This window comes from Euleptes europaea, chromosome 7 (assembly GCF_029931775.1).
Source record: "Euleptes europaea isolate rEulEur1 chromosome 7, rEulEur1.hap1, whole genome shotgun sequence".
Taxonomy (NCBI): domain Eukaryota; kingdom Metazoa; phylum Chordata; class Lepidosauria; order Squamata; family Sphaerodactylidae; genus Euleptes; species Euleptes europaea.
Genome location: NC_079318.1, coordinates 8163494 through 8184081, shown reverse-complemented (window position 1 = coordinate 8184081; position 20588 = coordinate 8163494). Strand labels below are relative to the sequence as shown.

The window sequence follows — 20588 nt, the reverse complement described above, 5'->3', positions numbered from 1 at the left end:
CAACTCCATCTTGATATATAATGACCACAATCCAATACACAATTAGGGGTACCTGCAATCAGGCAGCCCATTCCGGGGGGGGGGGGGCAGATCCACGGCGGCTGGGAGCGACGCAGCCGCACCACCTCCTCAGAGGCTTCCCAGCTGCTATGGAGAATAAAAATGTTTTTTGTAAAAGAAAAAGAAAAAGGGGGAAATGCCCCACTGCACATAGCAAGGCTGTGCCACTGAAAAAGGTGGCGCGGCCACGTTGGAGCTCAAGGGGGCATTCCCGGGGTGAAAGGGGTTAGGAAGCTGACTAACGTCAGCTTGCCCCTTGGAACGCCCCCTCCCCGATGCCAGAATGGCCTGCCACTTCCAGGATGTAGGTCCCAGTGCAGCAACGGTAGAGGCCTGCATTGCTCTGGAGTGCCCAGGCCCCAGCATGTGTAAGTGCCCATTATCCTGGGTTAAACTGGCACTTACAATGGTGAAGGGTCACGCTGTCTCCTATGGAGCTTCCCCCCACTTAGGAATGCACTCTAAATGATCTACTTACGTTTCTCTTGGTATAGATATTGGAGAAAGTTTAAAGTTAAGAAAAGGGCTGGCAATCTCAATAAATTGGTCGGGTTTTTTGAATGCAAGTTCTAAAAGAGAAAAGAATACCTATTTGCAATTCAAAAATAAAACAAACATTTTTCAAAATAAAATTGTCCCCCTATCCACATACAAAATAAAATGGCCCCATTTGGGGAGTAAGTTCACTGGAGGTACACAATCTAAAGATGCCTGGTTTCAAGAGATTACAATGTTTTTTTAAACCTGTATTTTCCATGGCTAACAGGGCTGTGTCAACTTTTAACATGTACTAAAACTCCTTTAGTAGCTGCATTCATATGTAACCACAAACCATGGCTCAGAAATTAATTATTCCTGCATTTGCAACAAATCATAGTTTTGTCATTTGCAAACTATAGTTACTTCACTTCCTTCCAAATCAGGGTTTCAAACAAATTTTAATCCTGATTTGGAAAACAAGCCATTTAGCAAAATAGATTGTGTATTCTTCCAAAAGTAGAAGTGATTAATTGTGTATGAGAAGATGCTTTGGGGAGAAAAAAATGAATGACGCCAAGCATTTCCAAAATTTGCTCCCCGAATGACCCATGAATACAACCTTAATGTTATTAGGGAGATACAGACGAAGAACTTAAATATTACAGGGTTGGATGCAAAGTGGTTTCTGTAAACTGTTTTATGGAAGACATGTCTGACCCATGTCTCTCCAATCATGACCCATGTCTCTCCAATCATGTGTAACTGCAAAAATATGTTAGTGTTTTTCCCCATCTAGCTCACATACTCTGCTTCTCTGGCTGCTGCTTGCACAGAACAGCACTAATACAATAATGCCACATTAAAGGGAAAGGGAAAGGTCCCCTGTGCACCCTGACCCATGGGGTGACGTCACATCCCGACGTTTCCAAGGCAGACTTTGTTTGCAGGGTGGTTTGCCAGTGCCTTCCTCAGTCATCTTCCCTTTAGCCCCAGCAAGCTGGGTCCTCATTTCACCGACCTCAGAAGGATGGAAGGCTCAGTCAACCTTGAGCCGCCTACCTGAAACCGACTTCCGTCGGGATAGAACTCAGATCATGAGCAGAGCTTTTGACTGCAGTACTGCAGCTTAACACTCTGCGCCACATTAGGGCTCTTAAAAAACAACAACCCTTTATATTATTGGATAGACACTGGGGGAGATGTGGGATGGCAAGGAGCTCATGTGTAAGGTACAATATGGAGCTTAGCTACTGTACTGCACTAGCATATTGTATCTTTATCAGGCAAATTATTTTTTCTAGTGGGGAACCAAAGTTTCAGACTTGTTAAAAACATAGTTTAGGAGAATTACCCCTAAATCTTCAAGTGAGGAAGTTTTTTTTAAAAAATCACAATTGGTCAAAGGAGAACAGGTACCTCTGACAGAAAAAGAAAAGACTAGGGCACTTTCACACAGCCCAAATAATGCACTTTCAATCCACTTTCAGTGCACCTTAACGATCGTTTGCAAGTGGATTTTGCCAGTTCACACCTAAAATTCACCTTCAAAGTGCATTGAAAGTGGATTGAAAGTGCATTATTAGGGCTGTGTGAAAGTGCCCTAAGTGTACATGCAGATCTCCCTTCATAGCTTTCTGGATTGTATGTATACTTTTCAGCAAGTATTATAGGAGAAGTTCACATTGAAGTATACACAATTGGTAGATGGAAACATTTTGCAAGTGTTTGTACAATACCCAGTATTTGCCCTATACTGATTCTTTAAAAACTGTGTGAATTACTATAGGTAACATTCTTTTACATCCCCAACACATCTTGCGTGTTTTGTATTCTGGGGAAGGTCAGAAGAGCAAAGCACTCAACAAAAACCAGAGAATAGTATCTTACTCATTACTAGCATTAGTTTCACTGAAACAACGTAGTAAATTGTATCCCTCATTTTCATATAGAAGAATTTTGATCCTGAAAATGGAACCCTCATTTAAATCAATGAAGACAAATATAAATATGACATTTTGGCTCAAAGATAATTAAAAATACAAAAAGCCTGAAAAGAAAAACCTTGGGGTTCATCTGTCACAATAGTTTCCTTTTTCTGGCGGATAAGCTTCCATCGAGGTATAGGCAGTGGTTTCAGTGGTGCTAACAAAGAACATGCCCTTGTTCTGGTTATCAGTGCCGGATGGCTGTATGTATGTGAGAGACCATATTCACGTAACTTCTCAGAAGAATCAGCCTGCAAAACACAAGGGAGTACAATGCTCAGAAGATGCTATGTTACAATGTGAAATACCAAAACAAAAAAACCTCTAATTCTGGACAAATTTTAAGATTCTTTTTCACATTAAGAGGTCAATTTGATGTTCAGCAACTGAAGGGAACATGATTAAATACTGGTCTATCAAAACTGGGACAAGGAGGTACTTTTATCAGCTGTGCCCATGCTAATAAGAAGCCTCTAAGTGGGCCACCCATAGTGCTCAGGACAATTGGAGCAGTCCTATATCTCTAGCTGTGGAAAGTTAGCATACCAAGTAGGAGTCTATTGGGTGTCTACTGGGGCAACTGAGTATTCTTACAAAGGCTGGATACTCCTAGGTTCAGAATGCAAATAGAACAGTCAATTTTTAGTTGACAAATCTGGCCAGAAAAGACAGCTGGCCAAAAGATAGCTAGCTAATTATAGCACAGCCGACCTTTGAATTTTCCCTTATTATGATGCATATCCAGAAATTTAGCAAGATCTCACACTGTTCATAGTAAAACTGGGCAGCTCAAGGAGGACAGGGTTATCAATGGCTACTAGTCAAGATGGATATCTACTCCCGCCAGTAGCAGAGGCCCTATGCCTCTTTCTATCAGTTGCTGGGGAGCATGAGCAGGAGGATGCTGTTGCAGTCTTCCCGTTTGTGAACTTCCCAGAGACAGCTGGTTGGCTGCCGCGTAAACAGAATGCTGGACTTGATGGGCCTTTGGTCTGATCCATCAATGCTCTTCTTATAGTCTTACCTGCTCTTCAACACAAATACCATGGGGGATAGGTTTTCAGGTACCCATATGTTTCTGCATAATACTTATGGAATTTTTTAACGAGATATAGGCTTTATCTTTACAGGACAAAAAGCTGGGGGGGATCTGAGCTAGACACAGTGGGGCATTCTTCACGGTAGATTTTGCTTCTGTTTTGCCACGGACTAAAGAAAAACACGATTTAAATGTTTTTTTCATGGCCGCGATTTATCCCCATCAATTATCTGTAGTTTTGGTTTTTCATGGGAACAAAGCACGCTGTATTTGACAACGGTTTGGTCTGTCCCTTTTGCAGGAGCCCTCCCCTTCCAACAGGCTCATTGTTTATGCCTGCCCCCAGCTCCGCCCCAACTCCGCCCAGCAGAATACCTCGTGCGGTTCACCAGCCCCAGCGCAAAAAACAAGCACCAGTCCCTCTGGTCTCCTCCATTTTTCTTCCACCCTCGCTCTGTTCTGCTTTGGGAACAGTCAGATTCCAAATTGGGGGGAGGGGAAGGCAGCACTTTCCTCAAAGCTTCCCTCTATTTTCTAAAGGTGTGGAACCCATTGCCCTTTAATGATAGACAGGATTGGGGGGGGGGGGGCAGGGAATCCATGTGCCCAGAGAAGTGTTTAGCTGAAAGTGGGAATGGGGGTGGGGGGAGAGGCAAGAAGGCCCCTGGATTGCGCGCTGGCCATGATCCAGCCACATTGCATCGTGAAAGACAGGAGGGCTCCTAGCTTGCGTGCCAGCCCCGATCCAGCCAGTGTGCATGGCGAGGGGGGGAGAGGAAAGAAGGCCCGTGGATTGCGCGCTGGCCATGATCCGGCCACATTGCATCATGAGAAACAGGAGGGCTCCTAGCTTGCGTGCCAGCCCCGATCCAGCCAGTGTGCATGGCGAGGGGGGGGGGAGGAAAGAAGGCCCCTGGATTGCACGCTGGCCATGATCCGGCCACAGTGCATCGAGAGAGAGGAGGGAGATAAGAGGAGGCTGGCCGCCCCTCTTCAGAAAAGTGATGGGAGGGAGTTTTGACTTGGGTTTTCCGCTCTCAGGATGCACATTTTCCCCATCCGATTTCTCAAAAATCCCCCCTCCCCTTTGGGGCAGAAGGGCCAACAGCCCCTTCTCTTGAAGATCCCCCCCACTTCCCTAGACTGAGCTGCCACCACCACCACCCCCAGCGCGCGAGGAGCACATGGCGTGGCCCTGCCAGTCTCCCCCTGGAGCCGTCCGTCCGACGTCCCCCTGGGCTTGGAGGTGTGGGCCCAGCTCCAAGACCCATCCTGGGCGAGGGGCGGGGAAGGAGTGCGGGGACAGAGGGAGAGAAGTGCCAGGATTCTAGGCAGGCAGGCAGGCAGCCAAAGGGGCGGTATTTTTGTCCGAGCGCAAAACTCCCCCAGCCAATCACCGTTCTTGGGGGAGGAGAAAGGAGACGTCCCGGGGAGCGAAGCAAACATTTTTTCATGGGCATCCGCGCAAGAAAACACGTGTTCACAGGAAAGATCATTTCAAAAGTGGTTTGGATTGCCTCTCTTTTAACCCGGCTTATTTTGCTAAGGGGGGGGAACCACGGATCTGCAGTGAATAACCAAAATTTGACTCCGATGCAAATCAGCATCAAAACAGTAGCAAATGTCCGTGAAGAATACCCCAGGGAAAAAAGTTATCTACAAAGAAGACCTCTACAAAAATGTATGTATCTTTTTCTGAATTGTTATATTTATAAATTGTTTCAATCCTGGTATTAAAGAGCCAATATGGTGTAGTAGCTGGAGTGCCAGATAACAAAGTTGGGGATCCAGGTCCAAATCCTCTCTTGGCTATGAAACTCACAGAGTGATCTTAGGCTGATCACTCTCTCAGCCACACTTACTGGTGAGGGTAAAATAGAAGAGGGGAGGGGAGTAAGATTTATACTATTCCTGAGCTCTTTAGATGGATGAAAAATGTGACAGTTCATATTCAGAAGGCAATATGTAAAAATTCTTACCATTTTCCCTAATTCAAAGATCTTTCTTTCAGATACATAAAGAGGTGCATAGCAAGCATAAAGCACCATCTGTGGCTGCAATGGTGCTACGGAACCTATTAAAAAGAAACCATCAAAAAAGTAAGAAAAATGATATTAATACTGAAGTGCATAATAAAGCATTCCTGGTTCAGAACTATGATTCTATAAAGACAAGAAAGGGAGACAGAATAGTCACTAGTTTAGTCTCAGGTAATCCACTCTGAAACAACCACTGGCAACGACACAGAAGAAGTGGTTTCATAGTCCCAGTCATGTCCAGTTAGGGCTTTAATCTTAAACAACAATCTTTTTTAAACCTTAAGAGCCCATGCATTATGTAGAGTAAAAAATGTACAGTGCAATCATAACAGGTCTACTCAGACTCCTACTGAAGTCTACTCAATGGTGCTTACTCCCAGAAAAGACTGCACTGTTAATGCATTACAACTCTGTTAAAGATTGGCTAAAATCCTTATATACAAAGATTTCATTTAATGTGTGTTCTGTTTTAATTTTTCCAGCTTCCATCTGCTTTAAAATATTTTCCATGAACGGCATATAATTGAGAAATTTTCACTATTAAAAACATGAGGTTAAATTAACTTCATTTGCTGTCTCCGATGTGACTAAATTTTCCTAGCAAGTAGAAGGGAAAGAGACAGGGTGGATTACCACACTAAAACAGAAAGTAGAGGGCCTGGCCAATGATCCTTCTCCCACTGACAAGGAGATGTTCCTGTTATGGTAGTTATATGACAATGGAGCATGCAGAAACATGCTAGGAAAAATGAGTACTTCAGGAATCTCCAGTCTTTCCTTCTGCAGCGAGACAGAAGACAGACACTTTAGAATTCCAAAGAAGCAGAGGTGACTTCCTAGTAGCCACGTAAATGCAGCTGTAATGTGAACAAATCCCGTCAACCCAGATCTGCAGGGTGTCTGAACAGGGTGCTCACTATTTTGTATGCGTGGGCGATAACACAAGACAGGAGACAGCGTTCCAACATCAACTGCTTTATTAAATGAATGAGAACTGAACTGGAGAACTGTGCAACAAACCCAGCTTATATGCCATCCCAGCCACCTGGGGCCACGCCCCCCAAGTCTGTGACTGGGCAGCTGAAGTCCATTGAACCAATAGAATGCGCAAGTGAAGGAGCCTGGAGAAACTCCAAGCTCAACAAGACTCTAGTTTCCCGCTGCATACATAACACCTCCCCCCCCCCTAAGCTGGAGCTCACTCGCCTCAGCAGACACAGTCCTTCACGTGGCTCAATCTCGATCGGGCTCGCTATGAGCGGTGTGGCTTCGTGGCGGTGGCTGCCGTGTGCTCGACTGCTGCTGGCACTTGGATGTATTTTAACTGTTCTGGTTATTCTTTTTTATGCCAATAAAGGTGATTGATTGATTGATTGATTGATTGACTGATTGACTGCTGCTGGCGTGGCTGGGTCTGAGGTCGTGGTCAGGACCTCCGGGTCCTTAGGCTGTCCCTGGGAGGGGTCTGCAGTTTCTGTGGCTGTCAGGTTTGGGGGGGTCCTCCTTCCAAGCTGGACTCTGCTATTGCGGCTGCAGTGGGGGTTGGTGTGTCCGCTGGCCAGCACCACAACCGATCAATGTGGTGCTGGAGGACCCGCCCATCTGGGGTGGTGACTCTGTACGAGACCGGGCCTGTTGCCTCGCTCACGGTTGCCAGAACCCATGACAGCCCCGATCCATAGTTCCTGGCATAAACGGCCTCATCCTGCACCAGGGACCTGGGGGTCACTGTGGCCTCCAGGCCAGGGGGTCGGTCAGATGTCAGGTCCAGGTGCATCTGGTCCAAGAGGGTTTTTAGACGGCAGCCCATCAGCAACTCTGCTAGGCTCCTGCTGGTGGCAGTGCACGATGTCAGGCGCTGCACCAGGAGGAAGTCCACCAGCCGCATGTCCCAGTCCCCTTAGACTAACCGGCCCAGAGTGTTCTTAGTTGTCTGCACCATTTGCTCCACCTACCCATTGGTTGAGGGGTGGAAAGGTGCCGAGGTCATGTGCCGGATCAGGTTCTTAGACATGAACTCCTGAAACTCAGCGGATTTGAACTGTGCCCTGTTGCCTGACATGATGGTGTCTGGCAGGCCGTGCGTTGTGAAGATCTGCCGCAACGCTCTCATGACCAACCTGGCCGTCATGAACGCGTCAGGGATTACCTCCGGCCACTTGGAGTATGAGTCGACAACAATCAGGAACGTTTTCCCCTGAAATGGCCCTGTGAAGTCGATGTGGAGTCAGGACCACGGGGCATAAGTGGACTCCCATGGCTGTACCAGGGCTTGTGGCATTTCATGCTGCAACTCCTGGCATGTCTTGCAGCACTTGACCCACTCCTCCACTGCAGTTGATGCCCGGCCACCACATGTAACTTCTGGCCAGTGCCTTCATCCTGATGATGCCCGGGTGGCAGGTGTGTAGGGCTTCCAGGTCTCTGGTGCGCAGTTTGGTGGGGATGACGACCCGGCTTCCCCAGAGAAGGCAGCCCTTGTGCACTGAGAGCTTGGCGGGTGGAGAAGGGCGCGAAGTCTGCATCAGGCTGGCCTGCTGGCCACCACCGCTACACCCAGTTCAGAATGCGGGAGAGGAGGCGATTCTTCGCCCAGTGTGAGGCAAAGTGTCAGACATGTGAAGCGGTGGCTCAAGCAGGGTGTCCAGGAGCATGATGTTGTGAGCCGGCGATGGGTCTGGGTCGAAGTCGGCCATGGGGAGATGTCTGAGGGCATCGGCGTGGCCGATCCTGCGGCTGGGCCGGTGGTGAAGCTTGAATGTGTAGGTGTTCAGGAAAATAGACCACCGGAGCATGTGGGGCGACAGGATATGCAGCGTCTGGCAATCAGGAACAAACAGGCCCAGGAGTGGCTTTTACACCAGCAATGACCACCAGCGCCTCTTTTTCTATCTCTTTTTCTATCTGTGCCCTCCGGTAACGCATAGCCATTTGAATGTGTCGACTGAGTGGAGAGCGCGGACCCCGAGTTGACCTCCATCTCGCACGGGGTGCCTTGGATGTGGAGTCATGTGGATATTGTCAACGGAGTGGATCTTGTTCAGTTCCATGTTCTGGATGTGACGCCACAGTGACTCCCGGCGGCTTCTTGCCCCCCTCTGCCTCTCGGAGAGCTTGGCCGCTAATGAGAGAGTGGGCTGAACATTTCCGTCTTGTTTGGCGGGAAAATTCTAATTTTCCCTTCTTTTCATGGAGCCACAGGCTCTGGCAATGTGGCTGACCTTGCTGCAAGTCCGGCATCTCGCGTCGCGGAACCTGCACGTTTGGCAGTCGTGCTGGTCCCCGCAGCTTGAGCACTGCTTCCCTGACGTGTTCCTTGGCCTGGCTCCCCTGGCGGACATTTTGTGGGCCTCCTCCTCTTTGCTGTTGTCCTCGTAGTGGACAGGAACCAATCTGGAGCGGGATAGTAGGGCTTGGGCCAGCTCAGACGTGTCCACTCCATATACACTGAGGAAGGTCACTCGTTTAAGATCAGCATCAGTGATCTTATTTGCTTGTAGGTAGAAGGTGAGCCACGTTCGTGTAGCTCTCCCACCTCTCTGGGGTGGCCGTGTTGAATTCCTCAATGTGGCCCTGACTTGCTTTAGTGATTTATGTTATATCTCCCTTTCGTGGTATCACCAGTGATTCAGCTAGGCTAGCTGGGCTGCCTACCAGCTACTGCAGTGATTTCAGCATGGGTGAGCCAGGCTGCTTACCAGCTATTATAGTGATTTCAGCAGGGATGAGCCTACCAGCTCAGAATCCCATCCTTGTCACCAATATTATGTACGCGGGGGTGATACACGAGACTGGAGATGGAGTTCCAACAGCGACTGCTTTATTAAATGAATGAGAACTGAACTGGAGAACTGTGCAACAAACCCAGCTTATATGCCATCCCAGCCACCCGGGGCCATGCACCCCAAGTCCGTGATTGGGCTGTTGAAGTCCAATAAACCAATAGAATGCACAAGTGAAGGAACCTGGAGAAGCTCCAAGCTCAACAAGACTCTAGTTTCCCGCAGCATACATAACACTTACCTTCATCCAAAGTAACATGGGAATTTGGGTCAATAAGCAAATGGGCCTCCACCATCTGCTTTCATCCTCTGCAAATTCAAAAGGCTGGAATTCTTAATTAGTGGTGTACATTTTTAAAACAGGGAAATGATAAAGCATAGAATATTAAGGATAAAACTATTATATGTCTAGCAATTTACCATCAAGAAATATCTGAAGAGAACTTTGATAATCAGTAGACATCAATCGTGCAGAATGAATGCCTGGCTTCACCTTTTCCCCATCCTTGCTTCTCTTCTTTGCAACATCTTTTTGATCTAACTTTTCTGCCAAAGAAAAGCAATATATGCATGAATACCTTCATACTTAGTCACACAATATTTAGTCTTTTTTCTCAGACAATGACCATGATTGGAAGTCATAGATTGATTTGTTCAAAATTTATGACCATACCTCTAACAGTTACCGTATATACTCGCGTATAAGCCGAGTTTTTCAGCCCCAAAAATGGGCTGAAAAAGCCGGCCTCGGCTTATACGCGAGTCAATACGGGGGAGGGAGGGAGGAGGGAGGAGGGAGGAGGGAGGGGGGAAACTTACCGCCGTCGCTGCCGCTGCCGGGCCCGTGCCGCTTCCTGCCGCCGGGTGCGGCCTGGGGCAGCCTTCCTGCAGCTGCAGGATGGCTGCCCCGGCCCCCCCCCGGCCCCCACCGCCATTTTTCCCGGGCGGGAAGGGCCATGGGCAGCCATCCTGCGGCTGCAGGATGGCTGCCCCGGCCCTTCCCGCCCCCCCCCCGCCATTTTTCCCGGGCGGGAGGGGCCTTGGGCAGCCTCCTGCAGCCGCAGGATGGCTGCCCAAGGCCCCCCCGCCCCCGCCGCCATTTTTCCCGGGCGGGAGGGGCCATGGGCAGCCATCCTGCGGCTGCAGGATGGCTGCCCCGGCCCTTCCCGCCCCCCCGCCATTTTTCCCGGGCGGGAGGGGCCTTGGGCAGCCTCCTGCAGCCGCAGGATGGCTGCCCATGGCCCCTCCCGCCCGGGAAAAATGGCGGCGGGGGCGGGGGGGCCTTGGGCAGCTCAAACCACAGCTCTTAACCATTCTATGGCATACTATAGAGCAGGGGTGTCAAACTCAATTGTTACGAGCGCCATATATGACATAAACGTCACTTGGTCGGGCCAGGCCAGGCCAGGCCTCGCTAGTCCAGATTTAGAGTGTGGGGGGTGGCTGCCTTGGTTGGCCCACAGGCCGGATAAGAGCTCTCAAAAGGTCTCTTGTGTTTTGACACCCCTGCTACAGAGTCTAGGAGAAACAGAAGTCCTAGTGTGACATCACATTCCAACAGAGGTCCCTCCCCTTCTCACAATCCACTCTTTCCAGAAACCACCCCTAAATCTCCAGGAAATTCCCAAGCCAGAGATGGAAAGACTGCACTGACGCCCAACAGACTGGCATGTTACGGCAGAAACTTCACTTGCAGAAAAAGTGAGAGAAGGTTTAACATTATGCCCATCCATTGCTCTGTTTAGTGGGTTTATAGAAGAGTAACACACAATAAATAATATAGTTCCTAATTTGCCAAAATATTTTTTTTAAATAATCCACTTAAAATGGAAAATGTTCTCATTACATAATAGTAGGGTACAATTTTAGAAAGACTGAGAATTTTCTTCCGCTTACACTAGGGCTGCCAGGACAGTTTCTCGCCTCCACTGCTGCTTGATGGAACAGCAGGAGTAAAAATGGGGGAGAATGCTGTGATGTCACTTCTATGAACCAGTCTCGAAGTGGCATCACCATTTCATAGAATGCTCTAGTTCTGGCAAAAAAAAAAAGATTTAGGAAATTCTCAGTCACTGATGTTGTGACGTCACTTCCAGGTACACAACCAGAAGTGACATCACACAATGCTGGTTTTCCCAGTCTCCATTCCCCCCTCCCAAATGCTGCTGGGGTTGCCAGCCAAGAGGTGACAACCCTAGCTCACACCCAGTGCATAGCTGTATTTGCTTCAGAACCACATCCTAAGGTTGCATTAAAATAAATGAGCTTAAGTGCACCTGTTCATTGTTGGATTCTAGTCCCAGTAAACAGGGGTGCATGATTAAAACCTGCTGATTTCAAAAGGATGCAGCATTAGACTGAGCCCCTATAGTATCTATAAGTGTCAATTCCTTCAAGAAATATTTCATGTAATTACTTGACTACAGAGAAAGTGGAAGAAAAATAAATATACCATCTCTGAACAATAACCAGTCTGTTAAATATGGACTATTTTAAAGCTGCAGTAGTCTGCGTACCTTTCCCAGTTTTCTCAGCTCTTTCTGGCTTTTCTGCCACCTTTATGGAAGTCTGGATGTCATTTTTAATTTCAGAAGCTTTTTTTGTATCTGCAATTGATGGTTTGGCATCAGAGAGTGACTCTTCTGGCAGCTTAAATTCTGGAACTACATCTCTTAAGAATTCCCAAACCTTATCCAAATATCCAGACCTTTAAAAACACACATCAGCATTATTGATTTTTAAATATAATTAATGGCAGTTGTTCATTCACAGCAAATGCCCTATATAAAACTCACAATTTAATTCATTGGTCTACGGGAGCCAACCAAAAATGTCCAACTATATTTTGTTATTGTTTAAAGGATGTAGTTATCACCAGAACAACTCTACACACAGTAGTACTTCACTCCTCTGATGGCAGTTCTTTCTGGCTCTTTGAAAAGAAAGGTACACACGGATAGATAGATAGATAGATCTACACACGGAAACACACTCATTTTTCCAGTGTATTGGGAAAGGAGATAGTAAAATAAAGAAAACAATACAACTTACAAAGTAACATAAAGATCAATCAATCATTTAGTGTGGTCACAGACCAGCAGAATAGAAAAATAAAAAAAATTACAACTTATCAAGTTGTACAGTAAACCTACTGTAAACCAAGCCAGTTCAAAAGCCATAAGTAACTACCATAAAGCCATAAGTAACTACAGTAAAATAGACATACTTCCCTCCTACACATTTTACATGAACAACATTTGCCACTAGATGGACCCAACAAATCAGAATTACATGTACGACAATATTTGTTAATATCTAGCCACAGGATCCATAAAGAGCATCAACTGAGATAGCTTCACAGCTAGGGTGGAGCTGGTAGACAGGAATGCCAGCCTTCAGGTGGGACGTGGGGATCCCCCAAAATTAAAGCTCATCTCCAGTTCCAGACGGAAGTCAGTTTCAGGTAGCTGGATCAAGGTTGACTCAGACGTTTATCCTTCCAAGGTGGGTAAAATGAGCACAGGCTTGCTGGGAGTAAAATATAGATGACTGAGGAAGGAAATGCCAAACCACCTCATAAACATAGTCTGCCTAGTAAATGTTGTGATGTGACATCACCCAGGGGTCAGTAATGACCCGGTGCTTCCACAGGGGGACTACCTTTACCTTTTACCAGACTACAGAGATTAGTTCCCCTGGAGAAAATGGATGCTTTGGAGGGTGGGCACTGTGAGATTGTACCCCTCTGAGGTCCCTGTCCTCCCCAGGCTCCACCCCCAAATCTCCAGGGATTTCCCAGCCTGGAGCTGGCAACCCTATTGGTAGACAGGAATATATTTAACTTTAATTTTAAACAGAAACAAAAAACATAATATAACAAAAACATATAAACATTTAAAAAACAAACTATTACATTATATGTGGAGCTTGCATCTACGTTTCAGTCATTAATGTCTTTGGATTACATCACTTTATATATTCCCATATCTAACAATATACTTGTTCATAAACATATATCATTTTAATCTGGTTCTATTCTTAATTTTTAGCTATATTGCTTTAAAAAATCCACTTTCCTTGAAATTCTGAAATTGCTCTATTATGTACAAGAGATGTTAATTTTGCCATAGTTGCATATTCTGTTAATTTGTTGATCCATTCCGTCAACTCTCGATATTTCTCTGCTTTCCACTTTGTTGCATACTCTTGCTGCTGTCACCATATATTTAAATAATTCATTATATATTTTTGATATGTTGCTTGGCAAGATATTAATAGCATTTTTTTTGATCCAATGCGAACTTTCTTGCTTTCTTACATGTCCACCACATATGATAAAAAGTTGCATCCGTATTCTGCATTTCCAACATTCCCCATTAAAGTCCTCTGCTATATCTTTAGGTATAATATACCATCTTAAAAACACTTTGTATCAGTTCTCTCTTAATATTTGACATTCCGTAAATTTAATTTCTTTGGTCCAAAGATTCTCCAACTGACTCATATGTATGCTTCCATCAACATTTTGTATCCATTTTATCATACAATCTTTTACTTGCTCTGTTTCCATATCATATTGTAATAACAGTTTGTTAATTTTCTCTAATAAATGTCTTGAGGCACCAATAGGGTCATGCAAAAAAAAAATTGGTAAATTTCTGGTTCAGGTTTATTGGGCCCAATTTTTTTGGTAAACATTATAGTCTATGTGGATTTTTTTCAAAGCTCCTGTGGGGGCATTTTTGGAGGTAGAGTCACCAAATTTGCAGAATGGCTGCAAGGGACTCTCCTTAGATGGTCACCAAAGTTTGGTAAACTTTGGGGCAGGGGGTCCAATTTTATGGGCCAGCAAAGGGGTTGCCCCCATCCTCCAGGGATTTGCAAGCCAAGCTGTCCATCGGTTTTCAGGTTCAGAGGTTCAGCGTTGCCGAGGACTGGCGGAAAGAGCCAATTGGCAGGCTGGTGCCTTAAAGTCTGGGGCTCCCTTCTTATCTATGGTGCATAGCATGCTGTCCATGCAAATTAACTTCCAAACTGAGGAAAAAGGCTTAAATGCAAGAAAAATAAGACACGGAAAACATTTCTTTTGGTGGCAAATGGACATCCTGTGAACAGTCCTTTATTATAGTCATCAAAACTCCGATTTCAAGAGTTGGTCACGGTATGGGGGAAACAAAGCCTCTACTCAGGGTGACCTTCAGTTTCAGAGCAGGTTCTCGGGGGGGGGGTGATATCAGAGCCAGCCGAAGTCTCAACCATGGGGGCTGTTCTGAAGGAGACTGCTCAACTGCGCAGGTGAGGAAGTCTCCATCTGAAGCCTGGTGGTGTGAGCAGCTGTTGAAGCCAATTCTTTTTAGTTGTAGGGTACATCCCTCCAGATGGGACTGGGTGAGGCCCGTCTTTTAAATAACCCTTCTGCTTGATCCAGATTAACCCACTGAAAGGTGATGGCTGGTCAGACCAAGTTAGCTCTGATTACACAACCCCTACCTCAAGAGGGCCCCAACTATGGGGCCCTAGCAAAACAAGTCAAAAGACAGAAAAGGGGGAGAAAGCACAGAGCCATGCATCTGAGCAAAGGCAAATAGCCAAAGCCAAAAAAACCAAATTTTCGGCTCTTTCAGGAATCGCCTATTCGGCTTCTGGCAAATTCCCAGGTTTTGGTATTCGGTCTACCCAAAACCTGAATATTGCTGAAACAGTTAATTTCGGGTTTATTTTTGGTTTGGGTATATCTATATGCACAACCCTAGTCACCATTGATCAGTTGTTTAAAAATTATCCACCTTCATTTATTATTTGTTCTCCTAAATTTGGTATCTACCTTCATTTATTATTTGTTCTCTTAAATTTGAAGCCATTTAATGATATAACAACCACGGAATATTCTTTCCTTCATCTTTTATTGTTCGCCAAGTTTTTATTTTGCCTTTATCGATCATATTCTCATAAGATATAATCCATTTTCAACAATGTGTTTTTATCACAATAAATATCTACTGGCAATGTCAATGGTGAGGTTGGAGGGCTTATTCTGCCTCTGCATTGAAACTATATTCTTAGTAAAGGTAGACAGGAAAATAATAAAAAGTCTTAGATAATTAACTCGGGTTAATTATCCCCCCTCCATTCTGGTTGAACCAAATCCAGGGATACCAAAAGAAAGGAACTCTTTACAAAAGTAAGACTTACCGGAGAGGAATAATTTCTGGTATCCATCCAGTAAGAGTATGCAGAACTGTGAATTCTCCTAGTTCTCTTTTCCCGACTTCATTTATACTACAATAAATAAAAATATGCCTATAAAAACACACATATTCTATTCAAAATTTAAGCTGTTATCTGCATTCTCTAGGATGTCCTTCCCAATTTCCTATATAATTTTCACGGTTCAGACATTTAACTGGGAAGCAAAGATTCATACCCAGAAACATATTTATATCATACAGTTATCACTCCTTAACAGGCCACAAAGCTTCTTTCCCATCTTCCTACAAACAACAGAGCCCAGCAGTTGGTCGAGCTGTGTTCATATCCATTCAACTTTTCAATGGTCTAAACTAGAGATTATAGAGATGAATGAAAATATTTCTAACATCTTCCTCCTGGCAGTATGATTTACTCTAAGTTAATTATGACAAAGCCCAATGTTTGTCCATTGCAAAACAACAGCAACAAAGGATCTTGAGACACTAACGTAATTATTTAGATGTAATATCTCACTACAATAAGTCTTTTCATGCCATAGATTCACTTATATAATTATATATATAGCTTATATACAAAAAATGATGGAAATACTGGTCAACTAAGAATGACCAAGGGTGGAAAATCACCAGCACATGATGCTATGATTGCTGTTAGCTCTTCAACCATGAACAAATATAAATAGCTACAGGATACCTCTAAATACTCATAATACAGCCATGGGCTGCTCCATATGTGGACAGCCAAACTTGTGCAATTGAGCCAACCACAGCTGACATTTAGCGTTCTGAAAATGAAGAAAAAGCCTCAGGTTGGCAGAAAAATAATAAATTGTCAAAAAATAAAAACCACCAAAAAACCTGAGGGGTGTAATACCCTTATCACCAAAACCTTACCTACAATATTAATTTGTTCCCAGATATTAGTAAAAAACAGTATTGCTGTAGCAATCCAAAATGGTATGCAAAACTGGCATTGGTTAGAATGACGATATTGAGGCAGCAGCCAGTAGGAAGAGGGGGCAAGGTGAGTAGGATCCAGCCAAGAGGCAGAGGGAGAACCAGAGCCAGCAGAGAGGAAAAATGGGATTTCATATCCCCATGAGTCATCCAGGATCCCCTTCTTATGAGTATTTTTTTCCAATTTATTCATATTTCTTTGTTTTGGTGGTTGTTGGGTTTCATTAAAAAAATGTCTAGAGCAGCAACCTCTCTAAACAAATCAGAATTGTTTGTCCTTTAATATAAATATGTGCTGTACCATGATAGAGGATCTTCTTGTGTTTGCTGTATCATAGGGTTGAAAAAACACCCATTAATTCACTGCAAACAAAGAAGCACCCGCCCTGTGTATTGGTTCTTTTGCTTATTGCTCTTTTTTGATCTAAGAAGTGACAGACAAGAGGATCAGAAAGCATACTCTGTGTTTGCTAGTTTAATGATGGCTTTGGATAATATCAGTGGCCAAAGTTCAATTTCACAGGTTGTAGCTGGAAGCAACATGTAATTGTCTTCACTGAAAGGTATACTGTCATCCACAATGATTTTTCGCCAGCTTCCCTACAGAACAGAGAAAGGGAATATTATGGGGGAGAAATTAAACAATGGCTTTCTAAGGTCTTGACCCTCATTACAGATACATTTAAAAATTAGAACAAACTTGAAAGTCCAGTAGATTTCATTTATACAACATACAACAACATTCCTAGCATTTTTTGAAATGGTGTGCAGAATATTGATAAGCTGCTCAACTGTCAATACTCACATGGTTTTCATCAAGCAGTAATGTATATTTGAAGATTTTATATGGCGATTTTCTCTACCTTTTTTAATGAGAATCAAACCGGCTTATAGTCTCCTTCCCCTCGCCACAACAGACACTGTGAGGTAGGTGAGGCTGAGAGAGCTCTAAGAGAACAGTGACTAGCCCAAGGTCACCCAGCTGCCTTCATGTATAGGAGTGAGGAAACCAACCCGGCTCCCCAGATTAGAGTCCACTGCTCCTAGCCACTACACCATGCTGGTGATGTGATGGAACATTCTCATGTCATAAAAAGCATAATGTGGGAAGCCATTCTCATTGAACTTTACTATGATCATGCAGCGGAAATACAGGTGGGGTGGGGGTACTGGCCACTCCACTGGTGAGTGTAGTCCACTGGCCAGAGAAGTGTGCAATTGTTTTTATAGGATGGTAAAGATGGGTAGTGCAGAGCCTACAAAGAAGCCTTTAGAAAGTGGCCTGGAGACAACTGATGATGTGCCAGTTGATGACAGCACAGCCCTGTTCTCATGCTGGGCCCTTCTTCTACAGGCACTGCTGCTGTGACGTCTGCCTCACTCAGCCATGGCTCCATATACTAAACAGCTGAGTGGCCCCCTTCCCACCCATCACAACTCACTGGCAGCAGCAAAGTGGTCTAATCCACCTTTCATCTTCTATATGTACTTTATGCATTTTAAATGGGTTCTGTTTCCCCTATTAAATACTTCCCTGATAAAAAAAATCATTTTAAAATCATTCTTCAATCATATACGTAAATAGAGCTGACCATGTGCTGCATGAATATGAAGGCTGAAAGCTATTTTGCATGTTGAACTTATGCAGAACGACTCTGTAGTACGTGCTGTGTAACGTGCGAGGCCCAGACCCATCTCCCACTGATCATGTGAAGATGTCGTAAGGAAGCAGGGCCAATTACTGCTCCCTATGACATATGCATACAATGTATATTATGTCTTAAAAAGAAGGGTATGGCACCAATGTGTTATTAGTTATACAGGTACACATACTGGCTATTTCAGTTCCACATAAAGAAGTCCACATCAAGCTTACTGTTCATGCAAAACATTTATTGATTCATTTATATCTTGCCTTTCTCCCCAAAGGAGACCAAAAGCAGCTTACATTTTTCTCTTCTCCATTTTATCATAATGCACGATGGACAGCTCTCTTTTATTCTAAGGACTACATACAAAGTCAAAACGGTGTAAATGTTTGCATGTGTTAAACTCAACTCCTTTTGCCAATTTTGTCCAATTGTCTTTTTGTCCAATTAAAAAAAATTTAATTTTTTTGCAGCAAAAGTCTCAACTCCTTCATAGCATTGTCACATTTGATTTTAGAGCAATTTTTTTTCTTTTCAGTTTAGAAAACAACTGATATACCAAGCTAATATATTTTTGAAAGCTAGCTAAGTACTTACCATCCAATAGAGCTTTACCACATATTTTCCATAGCTATTATACAATGGCATGTGTCCCTTGACAGCTTTGCATAATGAGTATATATGTTCCCATGGTTTCCACAATAGCGTAGGCATTTCACTTATATTAGCTTTACCATCACCACTTAAAACACTTGCATTATATATTCTCCAGGCTGCACAAATTTCACAGATTATCCATCTCATCAGCTAAACACAGAGGGTAGGAAATTACAAAAGTCAGATATAACCAATCTGTACACGCTAGTTAATTTTTCATTAAGCACACAATTATGTAATTTATTATTATTTGTGTAGTATGGAAAGGGGAAAACAAGTTCTTTATATTGTACATAGATATTTTGACTTTTTATAAACTTTTTTTCCTAAAATGACTAGTTCACTACACTGTGCATGCCATGTAAAAAGCTACTACTGCTTCTAATACTGGTCTTGATAGGTACCAGCTCATAGTCCTATGTCTTTGTGAATAATTTAATTTAACTATTTGTAATTATGCACTTCTGTTTATTTACATGCAAACCTATCACTAAGGACCAAGGTATCATACAGCATTTAAAAAATATAAGACATATACTGAATGAGAATCAGCTATGACATATGCAGATAAAATGTGTTTTATATCAATAAAGTTTATTAAAAAATCATACAGATGAAAAGTTCTCTGCCTTTCTGCATCCAATAAATATCTGCATTTTAGTGCTCTATTCTATTACAGAGTGCACTTTGGGTAAACAGAAAATGGCAACCAATAAAGGTGGACTTAAATCCTGAACATTTCCTAGCAGTGACGTTTTATAAACTTGGGTAGCTGCAAGCAGTTTGATGCAGACTCCTGCAACTCATTTAAATGCAGGAATTCATGTAGTTATATCCAACTGTGCTTAAAACAAAGCATCAACCCACACAATTTCTGGTATTCACAGTGGGTAGCCGTATTAGTCTGTCTGCAGTAGTAGAAAAGAGCAAGAGTCCAGTAGCACCTGAAAGACTAACAAAAATATTTTCTGGCAGGGTATGAGCTTTCATGAGCCACAGTATCTGAAGAAGTGAGCTGTAGCTCACGAAAGCTCATACCCTGCCAGAAAATATTTTTGTTAGTCTTTCAGGTGCTACTGGACTCTTGCTCTTTTCTACAATTTCTGGCATATTTGTATACTTCAGATACATTTGTATATTTTGTGCACTTTCTAGAGAAAAATCAAAATGCTGACAATTTATTTTAAAATCAAAAATGTAATGTAAACTGCAGCAAAAAAATTTAAAAAAATTCCCCCTCTAGTCTTTCTGTTTACTGATGAAGTCAGTATTAGTTCCCATAATGGGTACTGACTGTATTCACTACTACACAAAAAACTCAAACAGTAATAAACAGGAAGACAACAGACAGTTCATACGGCTCCTGCCATTGTGATGACAGTTTCTGGCAGCATTCCCATAGGTCACTTCTGCAGTGGAAATCGTGCCACCATGTGCTCTGGATGTTGACCCACATCCATGATTTTGGGGGTGTCGGTGTCTGACATAGTCTAACCTACAGATATACATCGTTCTAAGTTCCTTTGCCATTATCTTTATTTTTAAAATCACATGAGTAACAGGTGAGTAGCACATTCGAATGAAAATAATCTATCAGAAGGCAGCCTTAAATGCAGCATAACGTTTAAATTGGCATAAGGTTTGCTTTTGATCCAACACTTTCCCTAAGGTCTGCAATTTTATTTTCTAAAGTGAAGGCATGTATTCTGTCCAAGCAGTTCTTATCTTTCT

The 20588-nt window shown here is 43.8% G+C and overlaps 1 protein-coding gene across 1 annotated transcript in view; it reads right to left on the bottom strand.

Moving 5' to 3' along the window:
* Positions 1–20588, bottom strand: part of ADGB (androglobin) — a 144461-nt gene that overhangs the window by 107851 nt on the left and 16022 nt on the right. Inside the window, exons 5-12 of the mRNA XM_056852604.1 lie at positions 18798–19007; positions 17012–17151; positions 15578–15664; positions 11902–12092; positions 9806–9931; positions 5544–5638; positions 2602–2776; positions 539–629 (exon numbers count right to left, since the gene is read on the bottom strand). Of these exons, the coding sequence (XP_056708582.1) occupies positions 539–629; positions 2602–2776; positions 5544–5638; positions 9806–9931; positions 11902–12092; positions 15578–15664; positions 17012–17151; positions 18798–19007 (1115 nt within the window). The remainder of the gene's footprint in view (positions 1–538; positions 630–2601; positions 2777–5543; positions 5639–9805; positions 9932–11901; positions 12093–15577; positions 15665–17011; positions 17152–18797; positions 19008–20588) is intronic.